Source organism: Gastrolobium bilobum, unplaced genomic scaffold, assembly GCF_033153095.1.
Source record: "Gastrolobium bilobum isolate Gb01-03AN ecotype WA unplaced genomic scaffold, APGP_CSIRO_Gbil_v1 utg25362, whole genome shotgun sequence".
Lineage (NCBI taxonomy): Eukaryota > Viridiplantae > Streptophyta > Magnoliopsida > Fabales > Fabaceae > Gastrolobium > Gastrolobium bilobum.
The window spans coordinates 41,735-58,375 of record NW_026898978.1 but is presented as its reverse complement, the minus strand read 5'-3'; the positions used below and the strand labels follow the sequence as shown (position 1 = coordinate 58,375).

The following is a 16,641-nucleotide window of genomic DNA, read 5'->3' as shown; positions in this document are numbered from 1 at the left end:
ATCCTTCATTCAATCTCCCAACGAATCCGTATCAGATTTGTAATTGATTCCATAGTTGTTTCCTTTTTGCATTTAAAATCTTGTAGATTGGTGACAAATTATTGACTTTGAATCTTGCTATAATCTTTCTTCAATCTTCCAATGAATCTCTATGAATCAAGGTCGATATGTTTCCTTTTAATCCCAGATATCGTGATCTATATCCCTTGGCAAATCTTAGTCGAATCTTGGGTTGATGGGTTCGTACAGGGACGTTTTAGCGTGCTATTTGTGCGCCAAAACGTCCTCGGAGTGTGTTGTTGTCTGCCTCTGGGCGTTTTGGTGTGCTGGTGGGAGCCAAAACGTCCTCTTCGAAAGGTATCTTTTTGCTTCTGGAGCGTTTTGGCGCTCTATTTGGCTCCAAAACGCTATGGTCCAGGGAGTTATTGTGTTTTCTTCATCTTGAGAGTTTAAATGTTATTTTTGGGCGTCAAAACGTCCTCTTCCAGCTTGTTCATGCTTGAAATCTTGCTTCTTTGAGGTTTGAACTCATCTTGTTGTATTCCTTTGGCTCCAAAAAGCGATAATGAGCGTAAAAAATCCTTTGAAATAAGAAATATGACAACATGTTAGCAAGATATTCAATTACTGTGACTTTACGGTATAAAACCCTAATTTCCATGCAATTCATGATATATTTCAAGTATAATTAAGCCTAGAACCATGGTAAACCAAAGGTTTATCAATATGTATATGAATGTATATATATATATAGGAATAAGATCCTTTGACACCGGTATCAAATTTAGAAGTTTGATACTAAATCCGAGCCATCAATAGATACTAAATCCGAGCCATCAATAGGAAAAAAAAATAGATTTAACGAACTTAGAAGATATCAATTTAATTATTCCATATATTTGATTCTTTATTTTCTTAAAAAAAAATTCTATTACAAAACATAACCAGTAGTATTATGGACTTACATAAGGCCCATATATTTAAAGGCCCCACATAGGGCAATTACATGACAGTTGTGCAAGAGAGAATAGAAGTCTTAGAACTCATATATCCACAGGTAAAATTCTATAAATAGGAGGTAAAGCCTACAGGTATGACCTAATCTCTCTTTTACTGTTATGTTGTCACTGTGCACACACACCATCCCATTGGCTTACGCTGTTATCAGTTGTGCGCAGTGACCTTCCATCTCTAGATATCTACTTCATAGATACTTTAGAGAGAGGGTCTGGTCTCATATTGACCTACTCGCCTTAGGCTAGACATCTCTGTCACACAAATAGAAGATCGCCCGTCTGTGGGGACCGATAAATTTCTATTCCCACGATTACCATGGCAATCACGAGAAGTGGTTACCAGTAGCCACCTCTGTCGCATCTTGTGCTCCCACAAGATCCAGTGATAGAGGAGATACCAGTGAATAACCCTCATTCTAATGATCGACAAGTGGTTGATTGTGATGTTGTCCGTGTAAGTGATGTGTGTTCTGATTCGACATCAACTTCGGCAATGAACCAAGATCTGCCAAATCGAATTGCAAATGTTGGGGAAGAACAACCAGATTTGTTGCAGACCCCCCAGACAAATGAAGACCAGCGCATCGCTCGCGTTACGATCAATGCCCTACTGGAAAGAATCAATGAGATGGAGAAACACAATCAGCTTCATCATCGGGAGGAATCTCGGATCCGGTAAGAAGATGCTAGAAGGATCCGAGAACTAGAAACAAGGTTGTTGCAGGTAAGAAATCCATATTCGGGTCATGCAACATCTCAGATCTTGGATGACTTGCAGAGAGTGGATCCTCATACAAAACCAAGTGAACCAAATTTGGAGCAAAGTAGAGTTGACCATGTTAGACGAAGATATTTTTATGAACAAAACCAGCAACGTGGTAGAAATGATCACATGGATGGAGAAATCTTGTCAAAGGAAGTAGAGCTCGGCAATAACGCACTTACCGAGATGATAACTTAATCAGGAAAGAACATTAGGCAGGCCTAACTAGGGTAGGAACCTCGGCAAATAAGGCAAAAGGGATTGATAGGCCCATTCAAAATAGAGGGGAAAGTCGACAAACACAGGAGTGCTGAGTATGATTAGCGTAAAATAATGATGGAAATAGATCCGAACTTAATCACCAGAAGCTGCCAGGACGTAACTGGCATATATAGGAGAAAGTATCACGGGAGACAGTATAACAACAGTCCATTCGCATACAAGATCGTTGATGCACCTTTCCCAGAGAATCTCAACTTGGCAGAATTGCCAAAGTATGATGGAAGCCAGGACCCCCAGGTTCATCTCAATGCCTTTGATACGACAATGTATATCAAAGGAATCGAGGAGCCACGAATTACTCGGTTATTTGCAACAACTTTGACAAGGCTGCACAGACATGGTTCTCAATGTTGCCTACGGATTTGATTGGTTCATTTGAAGAGTTTGGAGGCAGAGTTTTGCTAAACTTCGCCACTAGCAAGAAGCAGCCAAAATCAGAGTCCACTCTGGGGAAGATTAAATAGCAACCCATCTAATCACTTTAGAAATACTTGGACCGCTTCAAAGAAGCGGCACTCTAAGTGTCGGGGTTGTAAGAAAACGTTCATGTACACTTGGTTGTAGTCAGGTTACATGGGTCCTCTAGACTGGCAAAGTCTATTTACAAAGACCCGTTCATAACATTAGTAGAATTTATAGCTCGGTCAAAAAAGTACCCCGAGCTAGAATAGATAGAATTGGAGAACTTGGATCCAAGTAGAAGTCCTGGAAGGATCGAGAGACTCGGTCATAACGTTAGTAGAATTTATAGCTCGGTCAAAAAAGTACCTCGAGCTAGAATAGATAGAATTGGAGAACTTGGATACAAGGAGAAGTCATGGAAAGATCGAGAGACCCGGAGTCAGGAAGCAAACTAATTTTTGGGGTAAAAATCCAGAAGAAAAATCACTACCAAGGGCAAGATATGATAAGTACGCCCCACTAAATTTACCATGGTCCTAAATTTGGAGAGAGGTAGCTCTTACCGAGATGAAAAAGGTAGAGCGGCCTCGGCTATTGATAAATAAGGGTAGATTATACCAGTCAAGGTACTATGCGTTTCACGATGGACCTGAGAATACTAATGACGAATGTTGGGACTTGAGGATGCGATTGAAAAATATATTAGGGAGGGAAAATTACTCTAATACCTAATTAGAACACAAGGATGGAAGAACAAGAGAAAAAGAAAGAATTGTGACTAGAGCCCGACAAAAGAGAAAAAGCCCAAAGAAGAGAACAAAGGAAAAAAGACAAACTACAACAGTGATGAGTTGCAGAACCAGAGTTTGAATGCAATGTTATCAGTAGCACATTGGGCGGTAGTGGAGACATAGTAAGCGTTAGAAGGAAATACTTGAGAGAAGTGCTCTCGTTCAGAGAGCGGCCTAAGTTTAAAGTAGATTCCAGTAAGCTAGAACCCCCACTCTTGTATTTTACGAGAGAAGGATTGGAAGTTATGATTCCTGAGCATGTAGATGGTCTCGTCATAACTAGCACCTTAGTAAATTTCCGTGTTAAAAATATGTTTATGGATCCCAGCAGTTGCGCAGATATCATTTTCTAGGAGGCATTCAAAAAGATGAATTTGGATGAAAAGGATTTGAAGCTTTGCAAGGCTACCTTGATAGCCTTTAATGGGCAGGATACATCCCTAAAGGGATATATTGACCTTAGATTAACACTGGGGACAAAGGAGTCATATAAGTCAGAACGAGTAAGATTTATAGTTGTCGGCTTACCTTCGTCGTATAACGTTATCTTGGGAAGACCAATCATCCACGACTGGGATATGCTTGTTTGCACCAAGCATCAGAAGATGAAGATGGTAAGTAAGAAAAATGATGTAATTACCATCAGGGGAGATCAGAAGGAATCACGATAATGTTATTTCAAGTCTGTAAGGGCAATAAAAGACGAACCAAGTCCCAACTCGAATAAGGAATGGATTTAAGGAAGCATCAAAGCCAGAAGCTTGGCAACAGAGGAGGAACACGATCAACTTGGTAGAATTAGAGATGAGGGAAGAAACTCTACTACCAAGACTAAGACCAAAACCAGATGGTGAGTTGGAAGAAATTGTAATTGATAAGGGGCCTAGTCAAAAGACTAAGGTCGGCAAAGGGCTCAACCCAGAGGCAAAGATAGAATTAATCGAATGTTTAAAAGGAAACAGAGATGTCTTTGCTTGAAAATTGTCCGAGATACTCGGAATCAATCCAGCTTTTTGTTGCCACAAGTTGTCCATGTATCCTGGTGCTAAACCAGTGGCGCAAAAAAGAAAAGAAAACTTGGGCCCAAACGGCAAAAAGTGTTGGAGGATCACGTGAAAGAATTACTTGAAGCCGAGTTTATAAAAGAAATACAATATACTACTTGGCTATCCAAAGTGGTAATGGTGAAAAAGCCTAATAGTAAGTGGAGAGTATGTACGAATTATACCGACTTGAGTAAGGTATGTCCAAAAGATTCATAACCATTGCCAAATATTGATCAACTAGTGGATAGTTCATCGGGTTCTTGCTACTGTCATTTATGGATTCCTACTTTGAATATAATCAAATTCCTCTGTATTCGGATGATCAAGAGAAAATTGCCTTTTTTTCAAAAAAGGAAAACTATTCTTACACTGTCATGCCCTTTGGATTAAAGAATTCAGGGGCTATTTATCAAAAGATGATGAACTGGGTTTTTGAAGATCAACTCGGTAAGAATGTTGAAGTCTATATTGTCGATATGATTGTCAAGTCTGCGGAGCTAGCGACACACGTGCAGGACTTGGAGCAGACCTTCCATAAGCTTAGAAAATTCAATATCAGGTTAAATTTGGCTAAATGCGCCTTTGGAGTTCCAGTAGGGAAATTTTTGGGATTGATGTTAACCCACAGAGGCATAGAAGCGAACCCGGATAAATGTAGAGCCATGCTTGAAATGCAGGCTCCAAGAAATAGAAAAGATATACAATAATTAACTGGGCGACTAGCTACTTTTACTAGATTCTTCCCACATCCTGCTGAAAAGGCATTTCCTTTCTTTAAGTTGTTGAAGAAAGATGTTATGAGTGGACCTCGGAATGCGAAGCCACCTTTGAGGAGATTAAAAAACATCTAGCCACGTTGCTTGTGTATCAAAGCCAAGACTAGGGGATGCCTTGATATTATATTTGTCTGTTGGAGAATCTGTATAACACCTCACATTTCTAAATCATAAATTAATATAATAAATGAGAATTAAAGGGAAAGATTAGTGAAAATTCTGAAAATTAGGCCTAAATACAAAGAAAGGGCAAAACGGTAAATTAGCCATGCACACAACCCTAGGAAGGAAATTGAGTAGAAGGTCTCAGATGATAAAAATAATCCTGAAAATGGATTCAGAACGAAAAATTGAGTGGATAGGAAAGTTTCAGAAAATTTAGTGAATAGTGTTTTTATCGGGTAAAAATACCACGGTACGATTGCACCGTAAAACGTGTCAATTGAGTTTTGAGCTCTAGGTTTTGAATACAAGTTATAAATGGTATACAGGACTAGGAAATATGATTTCTTATGAAAATTGATGGAAATTAGTAAGTTTGGGGAAGCGTGCCTACGACGGGCGCAACAGCTTAAAACAACATTTTCTCCGAACGACCGAAAAACTCCAGATTCATCTGATCAAGGGTAATTAAAGGTCAATGGTTAATGTTAAAAATTAGAGTTTCTAAATAGGTTGTGAATTTATGAACGTTTAGTGGAATCAGAGAGAAATTCAAGTTAGTTTGAAATCGTGTGTGGTGGCGGTGGGGCCCACATCACTTAAACCACTTAAGCCACCTAAGCACATGTCTTATTCATCATATTCTCCTTCCATTCTCTCTCTCCACAAACTGTGACAGCCCCCCTCCCCCTTTCATGTTTCGTTTTTTTTTATTTTCTCCATAACTTCATCAATCCTTAACCGAATCGGACGATTCTTGTCTTGAAATTCGATGGAAATCATCACCCGAACCCGTTCCACCGATTAGTTTCCCTTGAAACCCTCTCTATTGTGAGAAAAGAGGCATATACAGCCACGAAATTTTTGGGAATTTTGTGATTTTGGGGTTGATTTCTTAAGCCATTGCTTATGGAGTTCTAGGAGGAGTCTTGTGACGTAATTGTGGGTAAGTTACAACACCTCTTATAGATTGATTTGAGGATTTATTTTCATGAACCCTAAAGGGGCTTTTGTTGATTTGTGTTGTTAGAGAGCTCAAGTGAAAAATGTTTGTACATGAATATGTCTTAGAATAATGTGTAGGAGCCATAAATGCAATAAAAATTATTGGTGAAAATTATAATTTTTAACTTTAGAAAAATTTGATGGTGTCATGACTTTGTGTTTGAGATTATTGTTGGGATTGTGTAATGGGATTGTGGTATAGTTGTATGATGATATAATAGGATTGTATGAGGTGTGGAGTAGTTAAAAATTGATAGAAATTCATTGGAGTACACCATTGTTGAATTCGGCCATTAAAGGAAAAGAAAGGAAATGATGTTGTTGAAATTACTTGGATGATGTATTATGTGTTAAATGGCAATTAGATGGATTGTGTGGTGGATGGAAGGTTGGAAAACCAATGGAAAAATATTTGGTAGTGTTGAGTGGGTGATTGGACCTAGAGCAAAATATTAGGCAAAACGACGTTTGAATGACGAAAAATGAAAAGTGGCACTTGATATGGCCTTTTGGTAACCTAAGGATGCCTAAGAAAATTAGAAAGAAAATTTAGAAAAATAAAGTGTAAAATAACACTATGTAGGCCGAACCTACCTTGTGTGAGTGAGGTTTTTTGACGTTTTCATATTTTGATAGATGTGTCGTGTATTGATGATTCGTACATGGTTGTTGTAGGTTGCCGTACGTAGATTTGAACCCCGAACCGTGAGTTCGGTGGATTGCCCTTGGTCCCGGACCAAGTGGGATTGAGGCATTTCTGCTGTATAACGAGCTCGGAGAATATATTACTGGGAGCTAAGTGAAGAGGACTATACAGGTAACCTCTTGGTAATGGGGCTTGATCCCCTTGCGTGTTCTGTTGGGTGGTTTGTTGATGTGGAAAAATATATATTCTGATGGAGGACGTTCCTTTGTTCTAAATTTGTAAGAGAAAACAGAGTTGTTCCCTTACTTCCAACCCAAGTGTGCAAGTGCACGCATCAAGTAATAATGGGTGTATTACTGCCCAGATTATCGTTCCTACGAGGATAGAACTCTAAATATTGTCTTAAACTATTTTATAAAGAATGAAAATGAAAAGAAAAGTTAGTGATTGAACTGTCTGGTCAAACGTTCCCTATTGTCTTGACAACGTTCCTCAGGAATAGTAAGTTCTGTTTGATGGCAAACAATTGCTCGCTGCGTTATATATGTGATCCTTCCTGTTTAAAAGAAGGTGTGATAATATTCATTAGAGTTTGATAGATACAAGATTAAACAAAGTAAAAATAAAACAATAATAACTATAATTAAGAGACAACAAGGTGGATGGTTTTAAAAACAGTTTAACAGAAGGAACAGATTCACTGCTCCATTCTTAAATAGTTATTTGCTCTGCTCAAGACTTAGCACTTTTTGGCTTTGTCCCAGTTTCTTATCTGCCAACTCTGATTCCTCAGTTCATGGACTAGATGGCTCACAAGTTTCCATATTCTTATGGCTCCCTTGACTCCAATAGGTACTTAGTACAGAACCTTAAAATGGATGAAGTGGCCCCTTATTCCTAAGGTGACCAATAGTGTTTTTGCCATAACACTACCTTCCCCCAATGGCTAAGCTGTCTGAAATCTCTTCCTTAAAGAAGTTCCTTTCTCAGTATGTGTTCAATTTCCATTGATACACAATGAATATAACTTACTTAGCCAAAGAAATACAAAAAGCTTCAGTCAAGAGTTTTGGAAATAATTCTTTAAGAGTTTTGCAGCTTATCCGTCCCACAAAAATTCAGCTCATGGCTGATATTTTAAACATAATTATTCTAAACTGAAATCCCATAGACCCGAGATTCAGTTCAGAGATGACGAGTGGAAAGGAAAGAAGAAACACTTATATTGAAATGAAACAAGAAAGATTACAACAAAAGATAAAATGGAGAAGATGGTTTGATGCTCGTGAGGAGTGTTTAGGGGATGATACAGAACAAGGAAGAAGGGTTGTCACTTAACTATAGTTACAACTATACAAAATTAAACTACTAACTAATACTAGGTGATCTCTTCTTTTAGGACTTCAATCCCTCCAGAATTCGATGATGTTTTTGTATTTGGGATGTCCTATTTATAGGTAGAAGAGTGGATGGCAGTCTTGTAAATCCTTTGGAGTTGGTTTCTTGAATAAAGGGACTGGGCAGTGGCAACAATGTTTAGAAGCTTGCAAATTACTTGATGGGATAGTTTTTGTTGATGATTAGCCGTTTTCTTGCAGTCCTCCATGCCTTGCTTTCTTCTTAGCCAATGAGAACTCTTGATTCTTTGCTCTTCACGTTTCTAGGTGCTTAAGTGGTGCACCACCTTTGCTTTTAGAAGACGTTGTTTCCACGTTTTCTGCAAAATGGACAGAAGCATTAAATGAGTGCAGCAGGTGTAATAAATGCTCTCAATTCGTTCCTCTTTTAATATATTTTCAAAAGAATACATCATCATACGTTCCCCCACTGTGTTTTTGTCACAAATGTGTAAAACACGTGATTTTCACGCTGAAGTTGTTCATCAGATGAGGGAACATATGGTATTTTGCCATCAAAATGGGCTTAGATGGGAACGAATTTACGTCCCATCATGTTCCACCATGCCCGTTGAGGATGATGGTAGGAAATGTATGTAAGTAATGTAGAATAACATGATCATGCATTTAGTATGTATGTTGGTACATAGGATGTACCGAGTCTCTGGCCAGTAGACAGTTTGCCTTTGGACATTGCGGACTTCCACTGGATAGATCTCCGAGAGGGAGTTCCAGTTGACCTAGGGTCGTGATGTGTGATCTGGATAGGAGCACACTAGGAAGTCTCGGGTGTATATGGATGGAGGAGTGCCTTGGTTGGATGTCCTAGGAACACGCCTTGGTTGAGACCCGTAGGCTTATATGCCGAGCCATTAGGCAGGACGTTGCGTGGTATTGGCATCGACCATTCCAACTTCGTCGTATTTTGTATCCCTATGTTCCCCAGTTTCTCTAAATCCCTTGCTTTATCTCATTTTCAAGATGTTATTTTATGTTATTTATATGCATCGAAGTGAGCCATTGGGCGGAGTATACTCCGGAACCTCTGGTTTACTGAGATATATTCGTATGTCTCACCCCGCTTTGGGGACTTTATTTCAGGAGGTAGCAGTAGAGTTGGAGCGGCGGGCAAGAAGCCCGTAGGATGATTGGACATAAGATTTGTCATTTTGCATTTTGTTGGCCGTTGGACCTAGGCTAGACTTAGCTCAGGAACAATGCATGTGATTAGGATTATGGTATCATTATGGTCATGATTTATTTTGCCTACGTTTAGTCTTGAATTACTATGTCTATTTTGGAATATGTATTATGTCATTTGAAGATTATAAATTGTAAAGTGTAAGGTGTCATTTGAAAGAATTGTAATTGTACATGAATTGTTGTAATATGCAGATATGTAACATGATGAAAGGGCAATAGGCCTAATCTAGGATTGATTTATGTTTTATGATGTAAAGAATGCATGCAAACAGATTATGGTGATTGAAACATGTTAAGTTGAAAATAATAAGTACAGTGATGGAAGAAGAGTAATTGAATATAAACTGTGATGGGTTGTAAGAGCCCCAAGGAATTGCTAGTCCTTGTGTGTGCCACCCAATGATTATTAGGTACATTTGAAGTCTTAGATTACATTGGCAAATTTGGAGATTTTTGTAAAAACAAAGGAAACTCTGGCGAATTTTCTAGAAATTGGCATAATTTAGGCGAACTTCAGGAGAGAATATCTCCCTCTAAAGAGGTCCGATAGGGACTTTCCATATGCCATTTTGAAGCTTGAGATGTCCTCTATCTTGTGGTAAAATTTGGTAAAAATCTGGGTTAGACGTCGGCCTGTAGAAGGCAGAGAGTGAAGACTGCCCATTTGCTGACTGCACATGTGGCAGTTCTGGACCGGTTTTGGGAAATTTATTTCCGCTTCGTTTCTTGGTCAAATTAGGTTTATGATATATAAAATTGAAGCTTGAGGTGTCTAGTTTGTTGTATAAAAAGTTGAGAGCAAATGGTTGAGTGGATTTTCTGCAGTAATTCGTTGAGTGAGGGATGTCTGGAGATGTTTTGGGGTTGGTTGGCAGTTTTGCTTGTCCAACTTCAAATGACGATATCCGGAGCAAACGAGCTCTAAATAACTCGTGTGATAGCTTAATAGAAATTTAATTGAGTTTATAATGACATATCAAAATATGGGAGGCTTGTATAAAGTGAGAAATTAAAGACCGAACCATGTTCGGATAGGTAGAGAACGTAAAAGTGAGAAATTAGCTAAGTGGGTTTATGAGAACCCCTTAGTGACTTGTGGTAAGTAAAATAAATTGTAAAACTAGTTCAAATAATTATTCCGCAAAGAGTTACAGTTACGGTCACAGCTTTTATTTATTACGCTTTTATTGTTTTAAATGCTCGCGTAATAAACAGAAAAAGTTTACTTGCGTTTTTATAAATGAATTGTTGTGATTGTAACTGCGCTTAATATCATAATTAATGTTAACAATACCAGTGTAAAATGGGCTGTTACAAGCTGCGGTGAGTGCAGCTTTAATATGAGAAATTAAAAGTGGCCAAGAGCCGATATACTTCATTAGCAGAGCTCTACATGGTCCTGAATTACGATATTAGAAATTGGAAAAAGTAGCACTTGCTCTACTTATTTCAGCAAGGAGACTTCAGCAATACTTTCAAGGGCACACAATTAAAGTAAGAATAAATCAGCTCATTCGGCAGGTGCTCCACAAGCCGGATTTGTCAGTAAAGATGACGAATTGGGCAATTGAATTTTCCAAATTTGACATCGTATATAAAGCACGAAAGGCCATCAAATCCCAAGCTTTAGCTGATTTTGTCATGGAGCTTATAACACCTTGCGTAATTGAAATATATTATTAAATGCTTAATTGTGGGTTAGAGGGTTTATTTAAAGAAAAATCCTGAGTTTTGGGTAAAAACAATCATCAGGGGCGAAATGGTAATTTGTAAACTATGAAACCGTAGACTGTGAAATGCTAAATCTGGGCATAATTCGATGAAAATAATACTAAAAATGGATTCAGTTTGAAATTTGGAGTTGATAGGTACCTTTTGAGAAAATTGATGAATAGTGATTTCTACCGGGTAAAATACTGCAGTGTAATTTTATCAGAAAACGTGAAAATGAAATTAGTACTCTAGGGATTTAAAATATGTTGAGTTTGGATAAAATGGATTATTTATGAATTTAGTGAAGATTGATGGATTAAATGAGTAGATTTAAGTGAGTAAAGTAACAAGCGGGACCCATTTCCCACTTAATTGAATAAAAAGACGTTAGAAATCAGATTTTCACCTCACTTTGTCTCTCCTTGGCCGATCCTTTCTTCTTCCTCCAGTTGTGGGTTTCCGTTTTTGAGGGCAAGGAAATAGCTTGAGTTCCTACTTAATTTTTTAGACACTATGAGACACAATTGTGAACTCCAAAGTTGTTCCCCACCTTTTTGTGAATGACTTTCATGTTGAGAGGAATTCTTCGAGAACTTTATGTGAAGAGATCTTCTTGTGGAAAGGGAGACGTTTTTGAGCTTGTAGAAGGTATTTGTGTGGTTTAACTCGATTGGTTGCTTGAAAACCTATCCTAGGATCATTTAAAGACTATTGGTGGTAAGTATTTCAAATTTTATTGGACTTTGGTTGAGATCATGAAATCTATGCATATATGAATAATATTTGTGAGTTAATGTAGTTGGAGAGCTTTAATGGCAAGTCTCCTTTGTAATTAAATGCTTACAATGATTAATGATGTTGATTGAACGAATAATATTTATTGTGACATATATGTTGGAGTAATAAATGTGGTTGGTGGAAATTATGTGTTGGTTGTTGGGGACCTTAATGTGGACATAAAATGAAAGTGAAACATGATAGAATAATTGGAAAATCCCTAAGTTTGTGCCAAGGTGCCCATCAGCCATATGAGTGTATTTTGAGGAAAATTGGGTTGAATGTGAGAGTTGTTGTGTGTTGTGTGTTGTGTGATTGTTGTGGCTTGTTAATCAAGTTGTTGCATGATCATTGTAGGTTGTAATATGTATGTTATTGTGAGCCTGATTGCTCGTGGGGCCCGATTGCTCATATACCTAATTGCATATTTCTCTGATTAGTAGAAAGATTGTTAGGAACTTTCACTGGAAAGGTCTCCATGACAGAGTTCCGGTTGGTGTTGTGCCTTAGAGTTGTGAATGCTCTAGGAGGGTCCCGGGAGTTGTTTGATGGGGCTCTTAAATGGAATCCATGATGGATGTTCTTGTATTTGTGCCCAGTTGTATGTTTGATTGCATGATATATTGTATAGATATTGTCTATGTTGCATATTTGAGTGAGCCATTGGGTGAAGAGTCCCTCCAGGACCCTTGGTTATGCAAGTCAAAGATAAGGGAGAACTCAAAATAAAGCATCCCAATACTTTGATACTCAAGATATTTGGCTGAGGGAGGCGAAGGTAGTAACTACAGTTGTATAAGAATATAATTGTGGTTACAAATTGAAGGTAAAGCAAGATTGGAGCAACGCTAAAAAATAACTCTGCTAAAGATTAAAGATAGGAATAAAATATTCCGAAATTTAACCTATGTTACGCAAGCAAGGCATGTCGGTTATTACAAGCTCAATAAAGATGTGATCTCGAAGACATTGTTCACCGCAATAGCTCGGACAACCAAGCTTGTTGGGGGGCAACTGTTATGGACCAACATAGGGCTCATATATTTAAAGGCCCAAAAAAGGGCAATTACATGATAGTTGTGCAAGAGGACAATTGGGTTTATGAATAGAAGGCCCAAAACTCATAAATCCATAGGTAAAACTCTACAAATAAAAGGTAAAGCCTATAGGTATTACTTAATCTTTCTCTCTCCTACTGTTATGATGTCTCTGTGCACACACATCACCCTATTAGCTTATGCTATTATTAGTTGTGCGTAGTGACCTACTAGCCTTAAGCTAGACATCTCTGTCGCACAGACGGAACAAGTAGGTCAATAAGTTTTTATACAAAAAATTAGATTAAATTTGTATGAAAATAAATAGAAATCTACTATATATTGTGCCTCAATGTAACATATATATGTTTGAATTTTTAGAAATTTAGGGCAGATACTTTCATGTTGAAAATCATCATGAATATTAGATTTCTCATGTTAAATTATCGACAAAATAAATATAAAAAGTATATAGTTCCCAAACTCATTGAAAATAGGATGGAGAAATTTCTCGCTTCTTGATCCAAATCTTCTATACATAATTTATGTTAAAGAATGAAGGTGTAAGAATAAGAAGTCTTACATCAAATATTGACCATTGATTCCTGTGTATTAGACAGTTATATTTATTGAGAATTAATAATTAATTAATGAGTATAATCTAATAAATCACAATCGTTAGAAATCAACGATTAAGATTTCATGTAGCACTTATTATTTTTATATCAATGTAATTTGTCCCTGTCACACACACACACATATATAATATCCTTTTATATATGTTTATACCCTCTTATGAAGAGTAATGATATTTACATTTTTTATATTTCTAATTTGGCATATCATAAATTAGTGTTGTGGTGCGAGGAGTCTATAAGGGAGAATTACAATCAATTAGCAAAGTGAAAAATCACAATAAATGGATTGTACACAACATTTTCTGCCAAAACCTTAAAGCGATGATCGATGAGTCTATGTGTCTTTTCATTTATATGGTATTCACTTAGTCTATTCTCAACTAATGTGAAACCTCCTCACACATGAATTTTCAACAATCTCCACCTTAAATGTAAACCAAAACATTGTATGTTCTTGCTTCCCTCAAGTAAAAGCCTGCTTTGTGTATCCAAATACTTTCCCAAGAAAAACACCTAACTGACCGATTCAAACCATTTTCTTGGATACCACTTGTTTGGTGATCGCGGGATCCCGTGGTTGGGGAGAACTACCACCAATGGGCTAAGAAAAAATAACAAAATAAATGGTTTGGACACCACATTTTAACCCAAAAGAGAATAAATTTATAAGTTCTTTCACCTATATGGTTTTCATATAGTTTATTCCCAACCAATGTGAGACTTTTTCACACTTTAATTTTCAACAATCTCCCCATCAAATATGAAACCCAACATTAACATGTCCCCCCTTAAATAGAAGTTTGCTCCGAATATCCAAATACTCGCCCAAACAAAATATATGACTTAGGTCGAACTTGTGAAAGTTAAAAAAAACTACCTTTATGCTAAAATAGGTGCAATCATGTAGATGTATGAACAAAACAATTTTGTTCATGCGGAAAACATATACATAATCAATAAAATTCATGAATAAGCATGCAAACATTCATGGAATTTATGTAGAAATTCATGCAATAACATGAAGGTCATACCTTTATGCTTTTCTATGGTTTCAAACCTTTGATCACTAATAGACGTTGTTGATGTCCTCTAACGGTGATCCACACTATTGGTGCAATAGCTTGAGAGAACCTTTCTTTATGAACCTCCTTTGTAGATCATGTTGTTAATTTGCATAATATATCATGTTCATAAATCATAAAAAAAGAACATGATAAAGGATCTTGGGAATACATGATTTTCACATACACATAAGAGATAAAGACATACCCGGAAACAATGATGAAGGATTAACAGCAGTCATTATCTTGTGAGTAATTATGTTAGGGTAGTTTCTCTCTCTAAGCCTTCTTTACTTTGATATGTATTCTGATAGAGAGAATGACATTAGGGTAGAAGGGGAGAGATGACAATCCCTAATCCATAACTCATAATCTGGTAAGTCCATCATATACCAAATCAAACCAATGATTGAGATTAAGTGTATCAGTAATTAATTGGGCCATATAACATTTAATGGGTAATATCAAGAATCTTAACATTATAATTATAATAAAATCCTTTTAATGTTATAATTGATTCTTAATATTTCTAACATTCTCCTACTTGGCCGGATTAATCTTAATATACATGCATCTCTAATGTCAGTCGTCATAAAAGATAAATTGTCAAGTGTGAGTTATGGCGGTAGTGCACTATTCATTCAGTACATTCCCTTCCATATACTACAACACCAACAATCCATCATATAAAATTCATAATATAGGAAACATAATGGTCCACTTAATGTCTTAAAAAGACTTCCTTGTCAAAATTCATAATGTGTATACAACCATAAAATAACAAGGAAACATAAAGTATGTCAGAAACACATAGGTGAGCTCAGAGTGTCACACATCAATAATCTTTAATACAACCAAGGCCCATACTTTCAACATGTTCTTTAAATAGCTTTGGTTGTAACCCTTTCGTCAAAGGGTCTGCCATCATGTGTTCAGTTCTGATGTGCATAATTGACACTCTCTGTTTCTGAACCTCCTCTTTAACGGAAAAATACTTTAACTCTATACGTTTGGCACCTTTAGAGTATCTTTCGTTCTTAGAGAAGAATACTGCTGCAGAATTATCATAGTAAATTTTCAGCGGCCTGCTAATGGTGTCGACAATCACAAGCCCTAAAATAAAGTTCTGCAGCCATAATGCATGAGTTGTGGCTTCAAAACATGCCACAAATTCTGCCTCCATAGTGGATGAAGCAACGTTAGTCTATTTTGCACCTTTCCATGATATGGCTCCTTGAGCAGACATAAACAAGTAGCCAAAGTTTGACTTTCTACTATCAAGACATTCACCAAAATCTGAATCAGTATATCCAATTACTTCTAATTCATTGGACCTTTTGTACATGATCATGTGATCCTTCGTGCCTTGAAGGTATCTTAAAACTTTCTTTGCAGCTTTCCAATGTTTCATTCCTGGATTACTTTGATATCTTCCCAACATCCCGACCGCAAAACTGATATCTGGCCGAGTACAGGTTTGAGTATACATTAAGCTGCCCACTACAGAGACATATGGAATTGATTCCATCTCTTTCCGTTCAACATCATTCTTTGGACATTGCATGAGATTAAATTTATCACCTTTCTGTACAGGTACAACCCCAGGTGAGCATTTACTCATATTAAATCTCCCTAGAATTTTCTCAATATATCATTTCTGAGATAGTCCTAACATCCTTGTGATCGATCACAAAATATTTCTATTCCAATCACAGAGGACACATTTCCCATATCTTTCATTTCAAAATTCTTTGAGAGAAAATCTTTAGTCTCACGCAATATACTCAAATTATTTGTAGCAAGTAAGATGTCGTCAACACAAAGAACTAAGAAAACAAACTTACTCCCACTGATCTTCTAGTAAATACACCGATCAACAGTGTTTTCCTCAAATCCGAAAGATGTAATAATGGTATTGAACTTGAT

The 16,641-nt window shown here is 37.1% G+C and overlaps 1 protein-coding gene across 1 annotated transcript; it reads right to left on the bottom strand.

The window, feature by feature from the left end:
• Positions 1-15,919: 15,919 nt before the first annotated feature.
• On the bottom strand, positions 15,920-16,336 carry LOC133286052 (secreted RxLR effector protein 161-like). The gene has a single exon (XM_061483393.1). It carries the CDS (start codon positions 16,334-16,336, stop codon positions 15,920-15,922), a length of 417 nt encoding a protein of 138 aa, XP_061339377.1.
• Positions 16,337-16,641: the final 305 nt, after the last annotated feature.